Genomic DNA, 23,761 nt, shown 5'->3' with positions numbered 1-23,761 from the left:
GGAAAAAAGCAGCTAAGTTGCTATAAAAAATAAAAAAGTCTGCATTTCTGCCCTGGTGGTGTTGGCTCACACCTTTGAATCCAGCACTTGGGAGGCAGAGGCAGGAGGATCTCTTTAAGTTTGAGGCCAGCCTGGTCCACAAAGTGATCTCCTAGACAGCCAGGGCCAAACAGAAACCATGTCTTGGAAAACAAACAATCTTCATTTATAGCATTTTTCTTTCTTCTGTTTCTGTCTCATTCTATAGCTCAGGCAGGTCTCTTGCCTCAACCTAAGTGCTGACATTTGCAGACACGATACTAATTTATTATAGTTCGTAATTCGAATTTGCCTACTCAGATGCAGTTAGAATGTTCCTGCTAGCAGTTTGAATGCATAACGGCAGCTGCTTACAGTGAAAATAGATGTCCAAGAGCATTTTACAGTTGCGTCTGGCCTCTCGCTTGTTGTAGTCACTGTTGTCGGGCACTTGGCCAGGAAACTGTGACTCCTAAGCAGAGGGAGGAGTTACAGATACAGTTCACCATTGCCAGAGAAATTCTATTCCAAATGGATTTGTGTGGAGCAACAGTGATATCCAATGACAAGTTAAATTAGACACAGAGGTGTTTTTTCCCACACTGTCTCAGAAGATACATAGTGTTGAGGGGCCTGGTTCAGGCTAAATAGTCTTTTAGAAGTTAGGCTAACGTCACACACACTAAAAAATTGTTTTAGGGATTTTAAGAAGAATCTTGTTATATGACTTCAGAAACTACTTTACCCAGATAGTTTCAGTTTGCAAAACGGAAACCAGTGACAGATGAGGTAATTCTGCTTTAAATTATAGTCAGATCCAAACCAGTAGTTTGCTGTTTACAGAATTTCAAATATAGTAAGTTGCATGTTTATGTTGACTCTGAAACTGTTAGATCCCTATTCTTAAAGCACATTATAGTAATGATTTTAGTTCTTGAAGCTAATATCCGTATCTGAATGGAATTTCTTCAGACTTTTTTTGCCTTACTGCTGTGGGATAGGATGGTAAATACTGTTAAGTGTTTTTACTGGAATCTGTGCTTAGTTCCTGTGTTCCTGTGTGTCTCCTCGAAGCTCTCTCTCCTGTTAGTCCTCAGATCGCCAGCTCACAGTGCTTATCTGTGGTAACTGTGGATGGTGCTTGGATTTATGGTTCTCTTTATAATTGCATGCCTAGTTTAGTCATGATGTTGTGGGTGATAATTGCATGTTTTAAAGCATGCTTTTAATTTTTACAGATATGTTCATGCTCTTGAACATAGTGGAATTATTCTACTAGTTAATAGTTTAGTAAAAGCTCATAGGAAACTGGCATAGGCAGATCTGCAGAAAGGTCTTGGGATTCATGGAAAAATTTGATTTTCCCAAGTATGTAAATTTATTTGATTTGAAATATGTGGGTCAGTGAGCGTGTCTTTCCGTTAAAACCTTGTAGTTGACACAACATCTTACACTTTGTTTTAGTTTGTAAACTCAGTGGGGAATGGCCATTAGTTTTAGGCTAAGAGATGAGTATCTGTTGAAGCCTGTCCTGAGACGTGCTAGGTCAGGTTTACATTTTCTCCTGTGCCAAAGGTTTCTCTTTCAGCACATATGTAGTGTATTTGTAAAGCCTAGCATAGACATGCACTCACTGTGTGTGGCTTAGTTCTCTACGACACAGTCGTTCCTTTGGTTATTATAGCTTTACTTACACAGCAAATTAGATTTTATTTCTGTATTCCTCTTCCTACGTTTCATAGTTAGGGAAAGAAAAGGAAAGCTGAGAATATAGGTGAGGTTTTCACAGAAAGATCCTAACAGAAATGAGGAGGGCATAGGAGTCATGCTCTCTTTCTTAGAAATCTCAGGAGCTGATTCTATGAATTAGAGTACTTGCTTTGAATGAAAAGAAAAAGGATATTTGATGGAAGTTTTTCATAAAAGGTATTATTTCCTAATTAAAATGTTTCATTAATATATTGTGTGTCCACATTTGGGTGCAAATGTGTGTATGTGGGAACTCATGCCACCGCTGGCACTTGGAGAGGTTAAAGCACAACTGAGTGAGTGGGTTCTCCTCTCTGATGGTTCCTCAGACTGAGCTCAGGACGCCGTGCTTGGCACAAGAGCATTTACCCGCTTGGCAGGTCTTAGTTTCTGATTTAAGAACGTACAAAGTTTTGTAGCTCTGACTGTTCCCAAAGGATATTCCATAATAATTGTCACAAAGTGAGATGTGTACTGTGGCACACATCCAGTAACTGTGTTGTTGATTGAGTAGGTAATGTGATCAGTTAAAGTCAAAGATGAGAAATGCAACTTGGTAGATTTTTAGCCACGATTATTTTGACAAAAATAGATTTTCATATTTCTGAAGTATGTTATTCCCAGCATGAGCAAGGATGCCCTGCTCTTGCTGTCTTTTGAAAGTGGGTCTGCTTTGAAAGATTGCCATGGCTGTGCAGGTGCAGTCTTTTTTTCTAAACAAGAAAAGAGCTTTGCTTTGAGATGTTCCTTCTACATTAGTGTCTCCTCTGATACTTCAGCTGCATCTAAAACCAGCTAACATCTTTCTTCGATCAAAATTGAAACCACTTTTTAAAAAATTATGTTGTTCTGTACCTCTTTCTTAAGATACATAACATGGAAGAAAAATCTTCCTCATCTCATGCCTGCCTGTATTCCCTGAGGATATTTTAGGCACATCAGCTGTTGAGGCTCTGAACAAGGGTTCATATAGTTGCCCCCTTGCCTGTCGAAAAGCCTCAGCAGTAGTAGTAGCTTTTGGTTTTTAGAAGTAGAAACATTATGTCTTTCTCCTCTGTTGTTTTCAAACGGATTTATGTAGGTTGAGTTGTCAATCATCAAGTAGGTTTTGCTGTCAGTGAAAAGCAGGTTAACACTCGACAGGCTCACCATAGTATTTGGGAGCTGAGAGAGAGAGAGAGAGAGAGAGAGAGACAGAGAGAGACAGAGAGAGACAGAGAGAGAGAAAGTGTGTGTGTGTGTGTGTGTGTGTGTGTGTGTGTGTGTGTGTGTGTGTGTGTGTTTTAATGGTTGTAGCTTTGTGACGGAGTGCTTGGTGTGCAAGCTCTATGTTTGCTTTTCTAGTACCTCAAACTAATAGAAACAAAAGAACTAAAACAGAAAGGTCCGGGTAGGTGCTGGTTTTCTTCTAGGTCCTTTTTTCTTTCAGCTGACAATATTTTTTCCCCTTACTGTACTTAAGTCAAGATGAAATAATGATTTTCCAAAAAATAGATTTTTAAACAATTATTTATTTACATTCTAGCCATTTACATTCAGGCCCCCTCCCACTGTTCCTTATCCCATTCTTCTTGCCCCCTATCTCCGAGAGGGTGTTCGAATCACCAGGCCTCCTGCTTCCCCAGGGCCTCAGGTCTTTGAAGAGTTAGGTGCATCTTCTCCCACTGAGGCCAGACCAGGCTCGGTCCTATGCTATCTGTGCTAGGGGCCTTAGACTAGCCTGTGTATGCTTCTGATTGGTGGCTCAGTATCTGGGAGCTCCCTGGGGTCTGGGTTAGTTGAGACTGATGTTTTTCCTATCCAGTCACCCTCCACTTCAGCTTCTTCAATCCTTCCCCTAATTCAACCACAGGGGTCCCGGACTTCAGTTCAATGGTTGGGTGTAAGTATCTACATCTGTCTCAGTCAGCTGCTGGTAGAGCCTCTCAGAGGACAGCCATACTAGGCTCCTGTCTTCAGTCTCTTCTCCATTTTTGTTCCTGCGGTTCTTTTAGACAGGAACAGTTCTGGGTCAGAAATTTCGACTGTGGGTTAGTAACCCTGAGACAGAGTTTCTCTGTGTAAACTTGGCTGACCCAGAATGACTATGTAGATCAGTGTGGCTTCAAATTTACAGAGAGCTGCCTACCTCTGCTGAGTTAAAAGGTGTTTGTCACTGCACCTGCTCCTTACATTTTCTTAAGGAAAGTATAAATATTTTATGTAACACTTCTTTCAGAAACTAAGAAACTAACAGACTTATGGAGCTAACCTATGTGTGGAAGTAGTTACATCCATGAGATGCAAATGGTTTTCAGAGAAAATAAATGATAGTTTTGCATCTTCAATTGAATTATTTTAAGCAATTCTTTGGAAATGTGTTCTTCTTTAAAACTGTCCATTTCGTTATAATTTGTAACACAAAGGAGTCTGTAAAGAAGTTTTTAAAGTGTGTGTGTGTGTGTGTGAGAGAGAGAGAGAGAGAGAGAGATAGAGACAGAGACAGAGAGAGAGACAGAGAGAGCGAGAGAGAGCAAGAGAGAGCAAGAGAGAGAGACAGAGACACAGACACAGACAGGGTCACTCTGTAGTTGAGGATGACCCTGAACTGCTACCCACCTGCCTCCACCCTGGGGTTATAGGTGTTGGCCACCATGTTTGGTTTTATGCCTGGGATTGAACCAAGGGCATTGTGTATGCTAAGCTCCTCAGACCTTGGAGATTTTTTGTTTTGTTTAATTTTAGACAGGGCTGCACCATATATGGCCCAGCCTGGCTTGAACATGAGGTTGGCCTGCCTCAGCCTGCTCAATGCTCCTTTACACCTGACTTATTGTTTATTTGCTTGGGCTTTTGTTTTATTTTGAGACAGGGTCTATTTTTGTTGCTCACGCTAGCCTAGAACTCATGTAGCCAGTCCAGGCTGGCCTGCAGTTTGTGATCTTCCTCCCTTAGACTCCCCACTGCTGGGATTACAGGGACATATGTCATATCCAGTTTTATTTTTTGTTACATTATCCAGTTTGGCTTTGAATTCCTGGCTTTGAATTTGCTCTTCCTGCCTTAGCTAGCCTCTTGCTTACTTCAGCATGGGCCTACCTTACCACCCAGCCAAGCTGTTAGAAGTCTCCTAAGTGGAGGCAGGCAAATAGCAGAAAAGAAAACTCAGTTGAAAAAAAAATAGCCTTTCTTTCAGGAAGACATATAAATTGCTAACAGATACAATAAAATATTTAAAATCACAGATTGTCTAGTCTGAAAGGTTCAAATTAATATCACTATTGGATACACAAGTGTGGCATAAATCGTTACATCCACAGTGAAAAATGGCACCAAGTTTCCTAAAGAAATTAAAGTAATGTAAGTACCCAAGGAAAATGAGGAAATCCACCGTGTTTATTGCTCTCATCCTTATTTAAAAAAGTCAAGACACAGACCACCACAGATGCACCCATAGATGCAGGGTCAGCACAACTCTGCTATGTATATACCCCAGAGGGGCATTGCTTAGCCGTCTGCATCCACTTAGATGAACGCAGATGACATGGTACTGAGTAAATGTATCCAACACAGGAAGTACTGCATAGTATCACTTGCATGCTGCTAACTGCATCGCTATAGAGAGCACACTAGTTGTGGGAGTGAGGGGCAGAAGTCCAGTTGTGCAGGAGCCGTTTGTCAAGGACTTGTGAGCACAGGTAATGATCTGGTGTACTAGAGAGGCAGAGGAGGAGGGAGGGCGGCAGGGAGACCTAACTGCACGGCATGTTTACATGCCCCAGTAGTCACTATGTGAGCGTAATATCAATTCACCATGTTAAGCACCGTAAATATATACAATAACAGAAAGTCAGTTGGGAAAATAAAGCAAATGACATAGAAAAATTGTAAAATAACTGGATTGCATTTCATTGTCAGTCATGATACGATTTTCTCTTTCTTTTATAGGGTGTTTGTGAACCGAAGTTTAGCCATGGAAAAAATAAAGTGTTTTGGGTTTGACATGGATTATACCCTGGCTGGTAAGTGATGATTTTTGAATTCTTAAGAACTGCTGATCTTGATACAACATAGCGGGTTCGCAGGCAGTTCAGTAGTCACTTGTTTCTGTAATCATTTATTGGCTGTGAGAAGCTTTTGTCGAATTGTTTTCCCACTGAGATGACTGAGCACTGAGTTACCTGGATTCTTGAGAATTGGTTCCTGAGCTTGTACAGATAATTAGAAAAAGTCCTTACTTTAAAACTCCTGTCAAAAACCTTTTTACTAAAATTATAGATTAATGAAAATACATTAATGTGTATATTTTGGCATTTTTTACTTGAATTCTTTTTTGTTTTACAAAAATAGAAAAAAACTTTTTTTTTTTTAGCAGGTGTCACACTGTGCTCCAAGCTGGCCTGGAACTTGCTCATACAGGCTGGCCTGGAACTCATGCAGGCTGGCCTGGAACTCATACAGGCTGGCCTGGAACTCATGCAGGCTGCCTGGAACTTGCATGGATCTTTTGCATCTGCTCCGCAAGTGCTAGGATTATAGGCATGTGTCACAATACCTAGCTTAAAGAGGAGTTTTTGGATTTCTCACTCTGCCAGAAAGTTAATTATTACAAAGTTGTAAATATTTTATTATTTTGGGATTGAGGAGGGATGTAAATGCTTGGATTACAGGCATAAGCCACCACACCCAGCAACATTTTTCTTTTTAACCCCACACATTTTCATGGTTGTTTTACAGTGGTGCTAGGAGTCAAACCTAGGGCCTTGGTCATGCTAGGCAAATGCTTTACTACTGAGCTATAACCCAGTTTCATAATGTTTTGCTCTTTTCTAAAAGAAGATTTATTTTTAATTATGTGTACATGTATGTGTGGGGGTATGATCTGTGTGTGTGTGTGTGTGTGTGTGTGTGTGTGTGTGTGTGTGTGTGTGTGTGTGAGAATGCAGGTGACCACCACGAGAGGGCATCATATTCCCCCAGAGCTGGAGTTAATGGTGTTTGTAAACCTCCTAACTTGAGTGCTGGGAACTGAATTTAGGTCTTCTGAAAGAGCAGTACATACTCTTACTTGTTTAGTCATCTCCCTAGCCCATTAATACTTTACTCATGGACAGAAAACATGTGTTCATTTTCTATCAAAACAATTGCGTGTATAAAAGGCTTTTTAAAACAAGCGGTATTAGCTTTGCTCGTTATCACAGTCTCCTTAAAAGACCAACATTGTGCTCTTTCTTCCCTTCTGTCTCTGAGATAGAGTTGAAATAGCCAGTATGTCAATCTGTAGTACATCTCTTCAGAACTTAAAACATTGGCAATATTGTCAGGATGTTATGTACCTTAAGAGTTGTAGCTTTGAGTGATTGATGAGCATCTGTACACTGCTTATTAACACACTCAGGTGCAGGTACAATACTCTGGAAAAAAATCTTCTACAAGTTCTTTTTAAAAATTGTCTCTAGCTGAATGTGGCAGTGTGAACTTGTAGCCTCAGCAGTTAGGAAGCTGAGGCTGAAGGATTGCTTGTCCACAAGTTTGAGATCATCCTGGACAGGTATAGGGAGGTCCCTCTTTTTAAAAAAAAAGTTAAATACACAAAACTTTAAAGTGTAAAAGTTACTTTTCTGAGTGGATGTCATGAAAAGTAACTGAGTAACTTTTGACACGTAAAACACAAAAAGCAAAACAGAAACAAAAAGTCAGATCTTTGAAGTCAGGAGACTTCATTAGAGGAAGATACAGTGATAAAATAAAGAGGAGTGTGTGGGAGAAACATTCTTGGTGTGTCTGTAAGTTTGTACATATTTATTATTTGTTTATTTTTGAGACAGAGTGAGTTTTGGTAGCTGGCTTGGCTGGTCTTGAGTTTATTATCTTTCCTCAGCCTTCTCAATGCTGGGATTACATGTGTGCTGGGATTACATGTGTGCTGGGATTACATGTGTGCTGGGATTACATGTGTGCTGGGATTACATGTGTGCTGGGATTACATGTGTGCTGGGATTACATGTGTGCTGGGATTACATATGTGTGCTGGCATACTTGGTGTAGTCTGTATGCTTTATGAGTCATTCCCTGGACAGTTCTGACACTTGGCAAATCCCCTCAGCATTACAATTTTTGTTTATGTGTATGGGTCTTTTGCTTGCATGTATGTTTTTATACCACATGAGTGCCTGGTGCCCAGGGAGGCCAGAAGAAGGCATCAGATACCCTGGAACTAGAGTTAACACACTGTTAAGAGCTGCCATGTGGCCCCTAGGAATCAAACCTGGTGCCTCTGGAAGAGCAGCAAGTGTTCTTAACCCTATAGCTTCTGAACGGTTTGTTTGCTTTTAAGATAAGGTCTTACTGTATGTCCTACAACTTAGTACACTGAGAAGTCACTAGCTTGAATGCAGTTTGTATGCAGTTCAAGCTGGACCTGGACTTGTAATGCCCCTGCCTCTGTTTTTCGAGTGCTGGGATTACAGGTGTGCCACCAAAGCTCTCTCAGTTGTAGCTTTGGATAATCTGTTTACTTTGGCTTGTCAGTGTTTCAAAGCAAGGGCTTTTCTTTTCTCATCCTATGTTTAGTATGTTTAGTAAAAGTATTATATGATAGCTGCTAAATAAATACTAACTTCGGATGCATGTATTCTAGTCTGTTAGAATCTTCTTGTCTGATGGTTCTCAACCTGTAGGTCACAACCCCTTTGGGGGTTGCATGTCAGATAGCCTGCATATCAGATTTGCATTTTGATTTGTAACAGCAGCAAAATTATAGTCATGAAATAGCAACAAAATAATTCTGGGTCACTACAACCTGAGAGCTGCGTTAACTGCTTCGAGAAGGTTGAGAACCACTGTTCTTTCCAGCCTATTTGAATCCTCAACTTTTGTTCTTTTTTTACAACTGTTCTAATAAGACAGCTCCTTTATGTTACTATATGGATTAGTGAAAATCCAACCACAAACAACAAGAAAGCCCCACCAGTACAGACATTGCTGTGGAGATGGCTTAAGTCAGGACAGTGCAAGCCTGAGGACCTGAGCTTACATCTCCACAAACCCACATAAAAACATTGAACGTAACTGTTGGCTTGTAGTCCAGGCACTGGAGAAGAGGAGAAAGGAGGGTCCGTGGGGCTCACTGGTCAGCCAGCCTTGCCGAGAGACTGGGTCATACAAAGCAAGGTGGAAGGTGCCTCTGCACCATGCTGCTCTTCTCAGAGTCCAGCCTGCAGGTGCAGCCTCCCCTCCCCAAGCTCCAGGTTGCTGGCAGGTAGACTTTGGAGCCTTGTTTCCATTGCAAATAAGTGTGGCACCCAGTGTAGACCCAAATGTAGGTGTCTAACATCTTTGATGAACCTCAAGGCTGAAGATTTACAGCAAAACACTTCTTTGAGGTGGGACCCAGGATAAAAGTGAAAAGAACAGACCATCTTTGAAATCTATAGCAGGCCAGAAGAATTCAAATGAAAGTCAGTTTGAAGAAAAAGAATTTTCCATGACTTGCCTCTGTCACCGTATCTGAAAAACCATGAAAAGACACAAAGGATCTTGAAGGGTGAATCTCTAAGCAAAGATACCAGTTTTCTTATTTCAAATTAAAGAGAAGCAAAGAGTGCACAAACATTGGGTCATTTTTCTCCTGTACCACGTGTAGACTCTGCATAGACTGCGGAAGACTCACCCAGCCATCATGGCAGCTCCTGTAAGTCTTCAGTGTTACCAGATGCCTTATCATAGGGAGACTTCACATTGATGACATTAGGTGTCACACTGAACAAAGTAAGAGTTGCCCACACCCAAGAACTTCTGTAAGAGATGGAGCGGGAGGAGCTGGTGTTGGAATACAAAAGGCAAGAGCAGGATGACTCAGAAATCCTTTTTTAGAAGTCGAAGATGTGAGCCAGTCTTACAGACTGACTGTTTTACCTTCAACTGGCCAGTGTGCCTTTTATAAACTGTCTACCCAGAGACCAGTCCACTTGATAAGATAAACCATCGAGCGAGCGTCCCAAGGCAAGCAGGCTAAACTTAGAGTTCATGTGGGTGACACTAAATACGGCAGATCCCAGTTCAACTCCAGTTGAGGGAAAAGAGAAAGGAGATGTTGTTAGTGTTGCTTAAAGAAATATGAAGATCTTGGAACTAGGAAATGAAAATTCGTACTTGGGATTGGTATTTTTAAAAAACTTTTATGCGTAAATCTTATCTTACTGTTTTAATTGTAGTTTATAACATATTTATAAATGCTATATTCTTTAATAGTGCTTCCCTATCCCTGAGTAGAACCTCCAGGATCCACCTAAAAAGCCAAGTGTGGGTTCAGTAGCTCCTACTAGTAACTGCAGCTCTCTGGGGTTTGGGGTGGAGGTAGGGGAACAGGTCTTCTTTGAAGGTCATTGGTTAACCAGCCTAGCCAATAAGTGAGCTTCAGGCTGGAGACATTGCTTCTCCTATAAAGGCACTTGCCAGGTAAGCTAAGAGGCCTGAGCTCACTTTCTGGAACCTACACAAACATGGAAGGAGAGCCGGGCTCCACAAGACTGTGCTCATGCACACACACACACATGGTCGTGCGCGCACACACGCACACACACACACATGTACGTGATAAGTGCCCCCAATAATAATAATTAAACAAGAAATAGAGATGAAGACACCTAATATCATTCCTCTGACCTCCACATGTGCATCATTCCCACACATGCACACACACACACACACCAAATAGAAGTAAAACTTAAAAATAAATAAGAACAAAGAAAGTGGATGGTTCCTGAGGAATAATACCCAAGGTTAACCTCTGGACTCCATGCATATGTACACACCCATGACCCGTGCACTGCACACGGTGTACTATGACCTGTATACACATGAACAAACACATAGAGACAGGCAGACAGACCAACTATGGGATTTTTATTGGGATTACTTTATCATAGATGTATTAAGTCTGTTTAATCCGTGTATATGTTAAGTCTTTCAATTTACCTAATTTTATAGTATTTCTAAATGGTTTATGACTTTTAAAACAGACTTTTTTTATGTGTGCCTGGTGCCAGCAGAGCCACAGGAGGATGTCAGGTCCCCTGGAGTTACAGGGAGTTGTGAGCTCTCATGTGCTTCAGGGAACTCTGTAAGAGTGGCCAGCGCTCTTAACCTCTAAGTCGTCTCTCCAGCCCATAGTTGTGACTTTTGATATAATGAAATTTCTTAAGTATTATAGATCATTTATATTAGTATTATTGATCATTTATATATTTTGTTCTTGATTTGTTTTGTTTTGAGACAGGATCTACTGTATCATCCCTTGCTCATCAATCTAGAACTCTCTATGTAAGCTCAGCTGGCCTTGAACTCAAGGAAATCATTTGGCTTTGCCTTCTAAGTGCTGGGAATAAGGGCATGTCCTACCACCCCAGCACAGATCTCATTTCATCTTCTGGTTTTCGTTGGCATTTAGAATATACTTTTTTATGTGACCTTACCCAATCAATAAACATTTGATTTTCTACTAGTAATTAAAGGAAAAAAATCAGTTATTAATTTTATCTAAAAGATTAAGTATGTTATTTTAGTCATGGGCAGCTATAAATAGATTTGTTTCTCATGCTGGAGGCTGAAAAGTCTCTTGAATCTGAACTACACTCACATGTACAAACTCTTCAGAACTCTTAAGGGAATAAGACAACATTTGGGGTTTGAGGTTGTTATTAATATTTATTAAATTTCTTCATAAATATAAACTGACATATTTACTCTTTATATGTTTATAGTTTATAGCTATGTAAATTGAGCTGGGTGGAGTGGCTTCAGCCTTTAAGCCCAGCATGCAGAAGACAGAGGCTGATCCTCTGTGAGGACAACCTGGTCTACACATGAGTTCGAGGATAGTTAGAGCTACAGAGTAAAACCCTGTCTCCAAAAGGAAAAAAACAAAGCCTTTGACAATTGTTATTTCTAGTTTGGTTCATTTTGGAAACCCTCTTGATTTTTTTTAAAGTACCCCGTCCCCAATTCTTAGGCTCTGTGATTTACAGGAAGTTACATTCTCCCCAGGACCTGTGTCCCCAGCTTTAATATTTTAGGTTCTGAGCCATTTACATAAGTAGTAAACTTACTTGCACCATTAGAACTGATGGATACTGTGTCTCTTGTCCAGTCCCCACCAACTCTGCTGAGAAGTTTGCAGGCAGTCAAGATTTAATACCTGTAAACAAACCATGTACCTGTACTAGGAAACGCTTGTATGAGCCGTACACCTTTTAACCATACTAGCTCACTGGGCTAGGTGTCTTCACTCACATTTACAAAGAAGCCAAGTCAAAAGGTAAGATGACTTTTACATGTAATAAAAGGAAGAGGAAATGTCTTTACTTCCCTTTAAGTTTATGGCCAAGGCTTATAACAAAAGGCAGGTTAACATGGAAAAACGTTATTTTGTTTTCTATGACGTAGGACCTTCTAAGGAAATGAAGAGCCAAAGAAGTGAGAGGGCACGTCTGCTTTGATGCTTGGGTTTGTGACAGAGTAGACAGTCACGGGGAAACATACTTGGCAAGGCTGTGTTCAGACCCTTCCTGTCCCTCAAAAAGAAGGATGGGCTTTCCTGCCTTCCCACCAGGGAGCTCACCTGTAAAGTCAGGCTTAGGAAACTCTTTAGACAGACGTGCTACAGGCCTTTACTGCCTGGTACTTACTGTATTGCCCAGACTAACCTGAATTCTCGGGGTCCTCCTGCTGCATCCTCCTAGTTGTACCACCACACCTGGCTAGCAACTGAGTTTTAAAACTCACAGGTGGAATTTAGGCCTAGATCGGTTTCTATTTTTTTTCTTAGATTTATTTGTTTATTTTATATATAAGTACACTGTCGCTGTCTTCAGACACACCAGAAGAGGGCATCAGATCTCATTACAGATGGTTGTGAACCACCATGTGGTTGCTGGGAATTGAACTCAGGACCTCTGGAAGAGCAGTCAGTGCCCTTAACTGCTGAGCCATCTCTCCAGCCCAGTTTCTATTTTTTGAAATATGGTCTGAGTTTTCAAGACTAAAATTGTCCAGTAATTTCTAGATATCAATAACAGACCCAAAACAAAACAAAAACTAACGACAAACAAACCATAAACCTTCCTGTTTTCTGTTTTATATATTTTGGGATCCCCCAAATGAAAATCTTGCTTAAAACAAAAATTCCTTTTCTTCACCATTTGATTGCTCTTTCTTTGGCATGTTGAGGTGTCATAGTTTGTCTTTTTCCTTTCACTTAGGGGTGTATGTGTATATGTGGTGCTGGGGACTGAACCCAGGATTTGTGCTTGTTACATAAATGTTCTATCCCTTAGCTGTGGCCCTAGCTCATTTTCCCATTTTAATTGAAGTAGAATTACATGACTGCCCTCTTCCATCTGCTCCCAGGTGCCTCCCTCATTTTCAAGTTGATCGCCTCTGTTTTCTTTATTATTGTTACAGGAAGTGTGTGCTTATATATGTATGTGTATGCACAAATACATAAATGTAACCTGCTAACTGATTGCTCTGCATTGGACCACTAAGGCTTTTCTCCTCAGCAGTCACTAGTTAGTTGTCTGTGGTTCTTTGTGTAGGATGAGACCCCAAAAACTTGCCCTTGCATGTTAAGATTCCCCACTGACATTGACATTGTCTATGCCACCGTTCTAGAAGAAGCTGACTGCAGACTTCCTGGTGTTGTAGCACTTAAAAGAGTTTTCTGCCCTCTCCTTCTTAATGTTCCCTGCGCTGTAGACGCAGGAGCGGTAATGTAGATGCATCCATCTCATAGGCTTCTCGGGATCCATTGAACTCTATGTTGTATCTGGTTATGGCTTTTCTGCAATGGTTTTTATTTGCTGTAAAGAGGGGCTTCTTTGATGATTGGTAGTAGGTACACTTACCTCTAGGTATGAGGGTGACATTTAGAATATAGTAAGGAATTGTGCTAGTCTGTCAAGTGGTGGTATTAGATCCTTTCTAATGTCTATGACCTCACTAGCCTTGGGAAGCTGACTAGGTTTTCCATACCAGATATGAATTTCCTCCTGTTGATGGGCTTTAAGCCCAGCTAGACAGGTATTCACTGATAGGTATGACTTATTGTATTTTATAGATACCTAGCCATGCTAGTGTTTGTTTTTCTGGTACCAGGGGAAAAAGAGGCTTTCAGGTCAGATCCAGCTGGAATCATTGAGTCTTGTGTCCTAGATGTTCAGTGTCTTCAGCAATAGGGGCCTACCTCAACCCCTGAGAGGCGCCAAGGCATCAGTAGGTGCTGTTGCTTTGAGAATCACTTGGGACTACCCAGACCAACCATTCAAAAGGAGGGTTTTTCCTTCCTGGTATTGAGGGTTTTGTTAGTCTATGGATCTTGTGGGGAATACTGTCAGCCCAAATAGTTTAACTTTCTTTAAGACACACACACGCACAAGCACACAAACACGCACATGCATACACACACACACGAACACACATTCTTTGAGAATTTTATATACTGAATTTTGGTTATACCCACTCTATAACTTCTCCTAACTCTTCTAGATTTGTTTCCAACATTTACCTCCCTACACTTTTGTAAAGCTCAGTGAGTTTAATTGTGCTGCCCAATTAATTATTCACAAATATGAAACTATCCACAGTACTGTAGTTGACTTATCAAGGGCTCAATAGCTTCTCAGGTTTGGGACTAGTGAGTCCAACTCCTGTGTGCTAGAGAGTTGACTAGTTAGTTTAACCTAATTTTTAGAAATAATGTTAAAGGAATAAAGTCTTACAATATGGTTTATTTCAAGTATTTTTAAATACTAGGATTAAATTGTGTGTATTTTCTTAGTAAAATCTTGGGGGGCTGGCTGGAGAGATGGCTGCTCTTCCAGAGAGCCCGGGTTCAATTTCCAGTACCTACATGGTAGCTCACAACTGTCTGTAACTCCAGTTCCAAATGATTCAACACCCTCACAAAGATATACATTCAGGCAAAACGTGAAATAAAAATAAATAAATAAAATGATTAAAAAAAATCTTAGGGATTAGTTAGTGTGTTGCTGAGAAGAGACACCATGACCTAGGCAGTTCTTAGGAAAGCAAGTATTCTGTTGCGTGCTTGCTTACAGTTTCAGTCCATACAGGCAGGCGCTGGAGCAGTAGCTTAGAGCTACATCTGTGAGCCTGGGCCTCTCTTAGGCTTTTGAAATTTAAGAGCCCACCCCCAGTGACACAATTCCTCCATTAAGGCCAACCTCCTAATCCTTTCCAGTAGTGCCAGGCTGGAGGCCAATCATCCATACTGAGCCTGAGGAGCTGTTCTCATTCAACTACAGCTGGAAACTACATCCGAGCTACTGACCCTGTCTGTTTCTAAGCCGTGTCATTAAGGTACTATAGGTGAGATCCAATTGTCTCAGACCTAAGTATGTTAAAGTACTTCCTTACGAACGCAGAGAAGCATCAGAATGAAGCTATTAAAGAGTACCTGGGAAGAAATTAAGAAAAACTGTCTCACAGCTAGCTGAAGCATCTCGAGACCTCTGGTCATTGGCCTCTGATAAGTACACAGTGGATGCATTCTGGTTTCATTTTATTGTCACTGGAATGGACTCAACTTTCTTGACATTTAAATGAACTTTTTTTTTTTTTTTGTGGCTTGTTTACTTGGTTTAGAGTTTCTGTCAACAATTGTATATCCTCACCAAACTCACTGCAGGAGAGGCATTTCAGGTGAGGAGAAAAACAGCCTAAAGGAGAGTTATACAGTATTGTCATGTTGCCTACAGCTAACTCAGGTCACAGTACTTTTCTCCCCTTTGTGGTGCTAAGACATAAAACTTGGTACTTCTAACTTTTGTTGTTGTAGGAGACAACAACAGGGTCAGTACCAGAGGCTAGCCTCACATTCCTTATATGGCTAAGGACAGATGACCTTTCAATCTCTGTGAACCTCCATGGGCCCAGGTTATTAGGCACTTTAGATCTTATGGTGTTCTTAACCCCTCGGCTCCTTCAGTCTTCCCTCCACCAACTCTTTCATAAGGCTCCCGGAGCTCTATCTACCTAATGGTTGTTTGTGGTTCTCTGCATCTGTTTCCATCGGCTGCCAAATGCAGGCTCTTAGAAGACAGTTAGGCTAGGCTCCTGTCTACAGGCATGACAGAGTAGTATTAGTGTTGTCAGGGGTTGGCTCTTCCATGGGGTAGGTCTCAGGTTGGGCCGGTCATTGGTTGGCCATTCCCTCAATCACTGTTGTATCTTTATCCCTGAACATCTTGTAGGCAGGACAAATTTTGAGTCAAAAGTTTTATGGGTAGGTTGGTGCCCCACTCCCTCCACTGGAAGTGCTGCCTAGCTCTAGGAGTTAAGCCACTTCAGGCTTCATATCCTCTTCTCCCAGGAGTCTCAGCTAGGGTCACCCCAGATCCTCCCAGGAGCTCCCCTTTCCAAGGTCTCTTTCTTGTCCCAGAAATGCCCCCCAGCAAATTTCCCTTCTCTTTCCCAGCCCTCTCACCCCATCCCCTGCTCTCCCTATATCTGACCTCTACCTTCATTCCCTTCCCCACTCCCTCTCCTATCCTATTCTCTCTCTCCTTTTACTTCTGATGTCTATTTTATTTGCCCTTCTGAGTGGGATTCACACATCCTCCCTTGGGCACTCCTTATTACCCAGTTTCTTTGGGTCTGTGGATGGTTGTAGCACGGTTGTCCTGCACTTTATGGCTAACATCCGCTTTTAAGTGAGTACATACCATGTGTATCTTTCTGGGTCTGGGTCACCTCACTCAGAGATTTTCTAGTTCCTTCCATTTGCCCACAGATTTCATGATGTCCTTGATTTAATAGCTGAGCAGCATTCCTTTGTGTAAATGGAACACTTTTTTTTTTTTTTAAATCCGTTCTTTGCTTGAGAGACATCTGGGTTGTTTTTAGTTTCTGGCTCTTACGAATAAAGCTTCCAAAGTTGAGCCACAGTGTCCTTGTGGTACGATGGGGAGTTGTATAGCTGGGTCTTTAGGTAGAACTATTCCCAATTTTCTGAGAAACCACCAAACTGATTTCCAGAGTGGTTGTACAAGTTTGTACTCCCACCAGCAATAGAAGAGCACTCCTCCTGTTCCACATCCTCACTAGCATGAGTTTTTTATTTTAACTATTCCGACAGGTAGGTATAAGGTGGAATCTCAGAGGTGTTTGGATTGCATTTCCCTGATTCCTTAGGATGTTGAACATTTCTTTAAGAGCTTCTCAGCCATTGAGATTCCTCTGTTGAGAATTCTGTTTAGCTCTGTACCCCCCCCCTTTTTTTTTGTTCTTTTTTTTTCGGAGCTGGGGACCAAACCCAGGGCCTTGCGCTTCTGTACCCCCTTTTTAAATTGGATTACTTGGGTTGTTGGTGATTAGTTTCCTGTGTTCTTTATCTGTTAAACATTCTTTTAAACTCCCATTTATATTTGTTTGCTTGCCTGTGTATTTATTATAGTTTGACTGTGTATCCCTACTTGGCCTGTATGTACTACACTTGGCTGGCTTTGAACTAAAGACAGTTCTGCTTTAGCTTCTCAAGTGCTAGGAAACATGCATGTGGCATCATGTCTGCCTTAATACTTTTTAAAAAACATCTATACACATGGCTGAGTGAATGTAAGCTTCTTGTCTGTGGGTAACAGGAGAACGGTAAGAGGTGTTGGAGAGTTTCTGGTGATACAGGTGCTGGGACCTCAACTTAGATCTCTCTGGATGAGCAGGAGGTACTCTTAACTAGCGGGTCACTTTCCCAGCTCTCTGGCTTGGTACTTTTAAACAAATTAGTTTCTTAGTTAACATTTAATTGTGTTTTCCAAGAATGGAAATATTGGCAGTGTTTTAAGGCTCACTTATTTCCTTTACTTACTCACATATTTAGTAATTTGGAGGATTTAAAAATATTACTAAATGTGTCCCATGGGATCTAGCATCCTTATTTTTATGCAAATTAAAATTGAAATAGTTTAAAGAAAATTCCAACCTTTTAGATCATTTGTAATCTCTTGGATTAGAGCCGAGTTGGTGCCTGTGCCTGTGCCTGTGCCTGTGCTGGGTCACAGTTTGGGGCTATACTGTATAGAAGAGAAAGTCCTGATAACTGTTGGTGTGGAACTAGGAAGATTTTATTAGTATTTACTCTTTCAAAAATGTTCATTAGTGTGTTTTTAGTTATAATTACAGAGGACTAATGCCACATAGACTAATAACTAAATACAGGGGACATTGATATTGGTTCCATGTACAGCCTAAAGGCTGGCGACTTCTGGGTGGGTTGACGGTGTGACTGCATTTCATACTGTCTGGTAGTGGTGGTTTCTCCTAGTTGCAATGTCTTTAGTATTTTTAGATACTACAGTTGATCATTTTTGCTTTTCCTATAATTACCGTCTTCCTTTTACATAAAAGAACAAAACAAAAAGCCACAACCTAGGACTTAAAGGAATCTCTCCTATAAAGTATCCCCATAATGTATGTCTTAAAAGTATCCATATGTTTAAAGAATAAACGTATATTCAACTCCATTATTTTGAGGTATTTGTTTTAACTATGAAATCTAGTATTATAATTCTGCTTACTCAGAAAAAATGTCCACTGACAAAATGAAAAGTTTATTAATTTCCTTTTATTACAGATGTAAACATTGCATTAGACTTTTAGCAGCATACAGTTGATATGGTGCATATAAGGCTGACAGGTATTGAAAGGTAGAAGGTTGGTATAGGGAGATTCAGCATCAGTAGATACTTGAAAGCAAAATGGGGTTGCTTTGCTTTTCGTTTTCTTGTAAAATCAGTCTTAAGAGCTGTAGTCCGATTTAAGCCCCGTTTAAGTCCGTTTCTATAGCAGCGCCCTGAAAGTACTAAAGCAGACAGATTCAGCTTCCTCTTACTCTGTTGGCCTAAAATTTTATTATCAGACTTGGCTTGTATTGCTAACCTAGGGTGCTAGAAAAAGAAATAATACACAATACTTAGACTTATTTGCAATGCTCATATCTTGTTAAAGCCAATTAGAGCTAATTTTAGTGATGGTTGGAGGCTTCTAGACTGGAGTGCACTGTAACTCCTGTAAATACCGTTTCCAAATGTTGTCTCTCCCTTCCAGCTCATCACAACAGTTTTAAAACCAGCTTTTGTTTTTGTTTTGTTTTGTTTTGTTGCTTTGTTTTGTTTTTAACAGGAAAGCCAGTGTAACTCCTTCAAGACTGGAGTGGCACACACTACCTGCATCTGCCTCATGTGAGTTCTCGTTTTGGGCAGCAGTACTCTGCTGGGCTGGAACCTCTGTAGAGGTTTGCCCTTTATTTTTCTAAAGTCTGTAAGCTCCTCACACAGTGTGTCTTGGGGACAATGGTAAACGATGCATAAGTACTCCAGACTCAGGCAGAAGCTCTCTCTAGCTCAAAGGAGCGTTCTCTGCTAATGTCAGCTCTGTCTTGGCTGAGTGAACAGCTTCCACAGAGCAGAGCCCACAGCTTCATCCCCACAGCGTGCAGTTATTTTTGAAGAGCTGTTTTTCCTTGCAGATTATTGAGTAAAGAATATCTTTAAAAGCGCTCTGTAGCTTCAACTTTCAAAGCTTTGGCTGTTCTCTTTATAGTCTTGTTACGTAACCTGAGAACACTGTGTGCTGTCCTAGTGCCTAAAGCAGGGTGGTGTTTTGTTTTGTTTTGTTTTTTCCTATTTCTTTTGGACTTTAGCCCTTAAAACAATTTCTTCCTTTGTCTTTGGATTTTGGGTAAATTGGGCTAGGCACAGAATCTCCTCGAGAATAAGTAAGCAGTTCATGTGAGATTGCCGAACTCAGGGACTGTTGTCCAGTGTTAGAATCCTGGGAAATTGGTTGTGAGAGCGATGCTCGAAGCTTTGGATTATTCACTTTCCAGTTTTGTGAGAAAAACTCGGCTGTGGGAAAGCATGGAGTTCTGCAGCCTGAGGGGTTAGAGGCTGGTCCTGGCAGATGTCTGTGGCTAGTTTAAAGGACCCGGCTGATTGAGGGGGGAAAAGAAGATGAAGTTTGGTTTTTTATTTTTTAACCTTTTCTTTTTTTTTTTTTGAGACAGGATCACATTAAGTAGCTCTGTGTGTCCCTCCTGAAGCTCATTGTGTAGGGCTGCCCTTGAACTCGAGGAGGTGTGCCTGCCTCTGCCCTGAGTGCTTTTATCGTTATCTTTGGAGGAGGGTAACACTGCATAAGCTTCATGACATTTTGCAACCAGGTCAGGATTAACGTGTTTTTCTCACAGGGCTTTTAGAAGAACCATGTAAGCCCTGTTTGTGAACCACAGCTCCTTCAGCTGTGGCTGTACTGTGATGGAGGTCTACAGATAACTTAGTGACCTGGGAGTGTGTACTGCTGAAACCGTTATCCGAGAGGCTTATGCGGACATGTCAATAGCTTGTCTGTCTTGCTGATTAATATAGAGCTCCGTGAAATAGATAGGGCTGTTAAAGAAGAACTTGGACTCTGTGATAAATCCATTCCCACCCAAGACTAGGGCAGTCTATTCTGGCCCAGTTGGAAGAAATTCGAAGAGTGTAATGTGCTTCAGCATTCAGGCCTCAGCTCTGATGGCCTGAATAATCTACAAGTTCATAGCAACCCTTCCAGACCCCAGCACAAAGCCTTCTGGCTCAGACTCAGGTACACTTGAATCCAGCTCAGGCCAGAGATTGCAGAGGACTCCTTACATTTCTGGGAAGTATCATGAACTGACTTAGAGGAAGGAGACTTGGTGTTTCTACGGTGAATTTATAGAAAGTCACCATAATTAAATATTTGAGAGCTTTTGCCCTCTGAGCACAGTGTAAATGTGGTGTTTTGGTTTTACTGTTGTTTGTTTGGGATTTAGAATTATTTTTCTATATTTTTTCACTAGTGAGATTGTGTTTCCTAGATACACCAGGAAGCTACACCATAAACAATATGTCTGCCTAAGACCTGAGCACTAACAGTGTCCTTACATGCTGGCATAGCCGTGGGACACCTCACGGTCTACGTTAGTTAGAGCTGTAGGTGACTAGTGACTATTGATAGAGAACAATTACCCACACCCAGGCATAGCCCCTAGTTGATGACTTAATACAAAGGAGTCAGCCTTGAAATTGTAGTCAGACTGAGTGGACTCAGTAGGTTGCATTTATATATTTATGCATATATATGCATTTGTGTACATATATGCAGCAACAAGAAGAGGAGGCTATTAATTTTAGAGGGAATAAGGAAAACCATGGGAGGGTAGAGGGAGGACAGGAAAGGGAGAACTTATGTAATTATATTTTAATTTAAAATTTTGTTTTTTTTTTTTTTCTTCTTTCTTTTTTTTGGAGCTGGGGACCGTTGTTTGTTTTTTTTTAAAGATTTATTTTATTTATGTGAGTACACTGTAGCTGTCTTCAGACACACCAGAAGAGGGCATCAGATCTCATTACAGATGGTTGTGAGCCACCATGTGGTTGCTGGGAATTGAACTCAGGACCTCTGGAAGAGCAGTCAGTGCTCTTAACCACTGAGCCATTTCTCCAGCCCTTAAAAAAATTTTCTCTTTCTTTCTTTCTTTCTTTCTTTCTTTCTTTCTTTCTTTCTTCCTTCCTTCCTTCCTTCCTTCCTTCCTTCCTTCCTTCTTCCTTCCCTCCCTCCCTCCCTCTCTCCCTCCCTCCCTCCCTCTCTCCCTTCCTTCCTTTTTTTCTTTTTCTTTTCTTTTCTTTTCTTTTCTTTTTTTTGGAGCTGAGGACCGAACCCAGGGTCTTGTGTTTTCTAGGCAAGCGCTCTACCACTGAGCTAAATCCCCAACCCCTAAAAATTTTAATGAGAAAAATAATGCTAAATTAATTTGACCTTCAGTTCAGATTGTCTCATGGCCATAATATTCAATGACCAATTCATCATGACTCATTAACCACAGAAAAGTATCCATTTAGGCATGAGTTTGAGAGTGGTAGGGGAATAAGGTCTAGTCTGTTTTTAAAGATCTGTTTATTGTAAACAGTGTAAATGTGGTGTTTTGGTTTTACTGTTGTTTGTTTGGGATTTAGAATTATTTTTCTATATTTTTTCACTAGTGAGATTGTGTTTCCTAGATAGCCGTGGTGTATACAGTGTTCTGCCTGAATGTATGCCTGCACACCAGAAGAGGGCACCAGATCTCGTAGACAGTTGTGAGCTGCCACGTGGGTGCTGGGAATTGAACTCAGGCTCCTTGGAAGAGCAGCTAGCGCTCTTAACCTCAGAACCATCTCTCCAGATCCAGGTCTAATTCTTTATCTTTATTTTGAGGACATTCAGCAAATTATTCTTCTTGAAATATTAATAATTGACAAATATTTCACATGAGCCAGATCCTAGAAGAAGAAAGAGTAAGCTGTACTGGATTTTTTTTTTCTTGAGTACTTTTGAATTAAGTAGGATTTTGATCAGTTTGGGGAAGTTTGGGTTTTTAGAAATTTTGTCAAAAGGGGCTTTACAATTGCCATCACATCATGGCTGGGGAAAGTAGGTGAAGAATGCTAGCTTTCGTTTTTGTTTTTCAGTGTAAATCAGTCTTAACTGGGGTACCGTGCCTTAGTGGTCACCAGCTCTTCCTCTGTTGACATGTGCGAGCAGTCAACATTGCCTTCCCTTTGCCTCAGGCACAGCACACAGACTTGGAATTGTACACTGAAGCTTGACTACGCTTCAGGGCTTATTTTTTGTTTTGAGGGAGCACAGCATAGATAGAGGCTGAAGTAGAAGTTATGGGAGGAAAGAAGTCTAGCTGCTTTTGAAAATATCCAGAGTTGCTGGACATAGTGGCATACTTCTTTAATCCCAGTACTCGAGAGGGATTGGCAGGCGCTCTCCTTGAGTTCAAGGCCAGTCTTGTCTTCAGAGTGAGTTCCAGGACAGCTAGGGCTACATAGAGAGTTAACGTTAGGAAAGAACAGCAGCTGGAGGAAGGGTTCCTGGGGAGTTTGGGGTTAGGGGCAGGGTGTGCCAGCCAAGGGGACTCCTAACAGGTAGGGACTCCAGGAGAGTGGCACCAGACTCTACTTTGACATGTTAATAGGCACAGTGTAGCTAGCAGTTTGTCCTGGATTTGAGACCTAACTGTACCAGTTTCCATAGGTAAGCAAATGGCAAAGTCCAGTGTGATTCTGGGCTAAGGATGTTAAGAGTAGAGGGAAGAGTTACAATGGTGTGACGAGAGTTGAGACCAGGTTCATAAGACTGAAAATTGGATGGATATCTTTGTCTTAGTTGGTGTTTAGGAATAACAGGTTTTTGAAATTGTATTGGTTTTTGTAATGGTACTTAACCTGCTCCTGTAAACAAGGCAGGTTGCTAACCTAAATATACCAATTGGAAGAAGTATATTTGAAGGAGTGACATTTTATTGTTGAGCTCAGTGAAATACTCAAACTCTTTCATTGTGTAAAGTTTTAGACATAGTAAAGAGAAACCTCGCAACCTTAAACCTGTGTCATTTAACTCTTAGTAAACAGTGCGTTTATGAAGCATATTAGGAGAAATAAGTAGTTTTACCCACACAATTTGCATGTATTTACCTGCTGTGACCGTAGTGATGACCTTGTCTGATGAGCCAAATTTTAATGTCTAATTCCTGGTTTGCAAAAGAGATTTTTGTCATTGTTTTAGATGTGTTTTCTTATGGTTCGTTTGAAGCGATACTTGTCAAGAATGGTGTTGCAGGTCGTAGAAGTGTTAGGCATAGCAGCTGTTTGGGCTGATAAGATGCATTTGACAGGCAAAACATTGACAGGGAGACCAGATAAACTGGTTAGACTACAGAGCAACTACCAGAAAAAGCTGAAAGTAAAAGACAAGGGAAAGCTTGTTCTGAATATCGCTGCGTCAGTTACAGTTAGGCCCCTACAAATGCACACCTCTCTGCCCTAGTTTGCTATTTATTGTCTCACAGTTAATACCATAGCTGTGCAGATTAGACTTTCCCCCAGCACTAAGGTGTTGGGAGTCAAAGAGTAGATACAGGAAAAGT

The 23,761-nt window shown here is 41.0% G+C and overlaps 1 protein-coding gene across 14 annotated transcripts in view; it reads left to right on the top strand.

Moving 5' to 3' along the window:
- Nt5c2 (5'-nucleotidase, cytosolic II) overlaps positions 1-23,761 on the top strand; it is a 124,956-nt gene that overhangs the window by 84,219 nt on the left and 16,976 nt on the right. For 7 of the 14 annotated variants that reach the window (XM_087653665.1, XM_087653622.1, XM_087653699.1 and 4 more), the window contains 1 exon segment: positions 5,695-5,768. In XM_087653665.1, coding sequence (XP_087509791.1) covers positions 5,695-5,768 — 74 coding nt within the window. 14 annotated transcript variants of the gene reach the window in all.

This window comes from Rattus norvegicus, chromosome 1 (assembly GCF_021556685.1).
Source record: "Rattus norvegicus strain SHRSP/BbbUtx chromosome 1, alternate assembly SHRSP_T2T, whole genome shotgun sequence".
NCBI classification, from domain to species: Eukaryota; Metazoa; Chordata; class Mammalia; order Rodentia; family Muridae; genus Rattus; species Rattus norvegicus.
The sequence above is the reverse complement of the archived record's forward strand: the minus strand, read 5'-3'. Positions and strand labels throughout refer to the sequence as shown.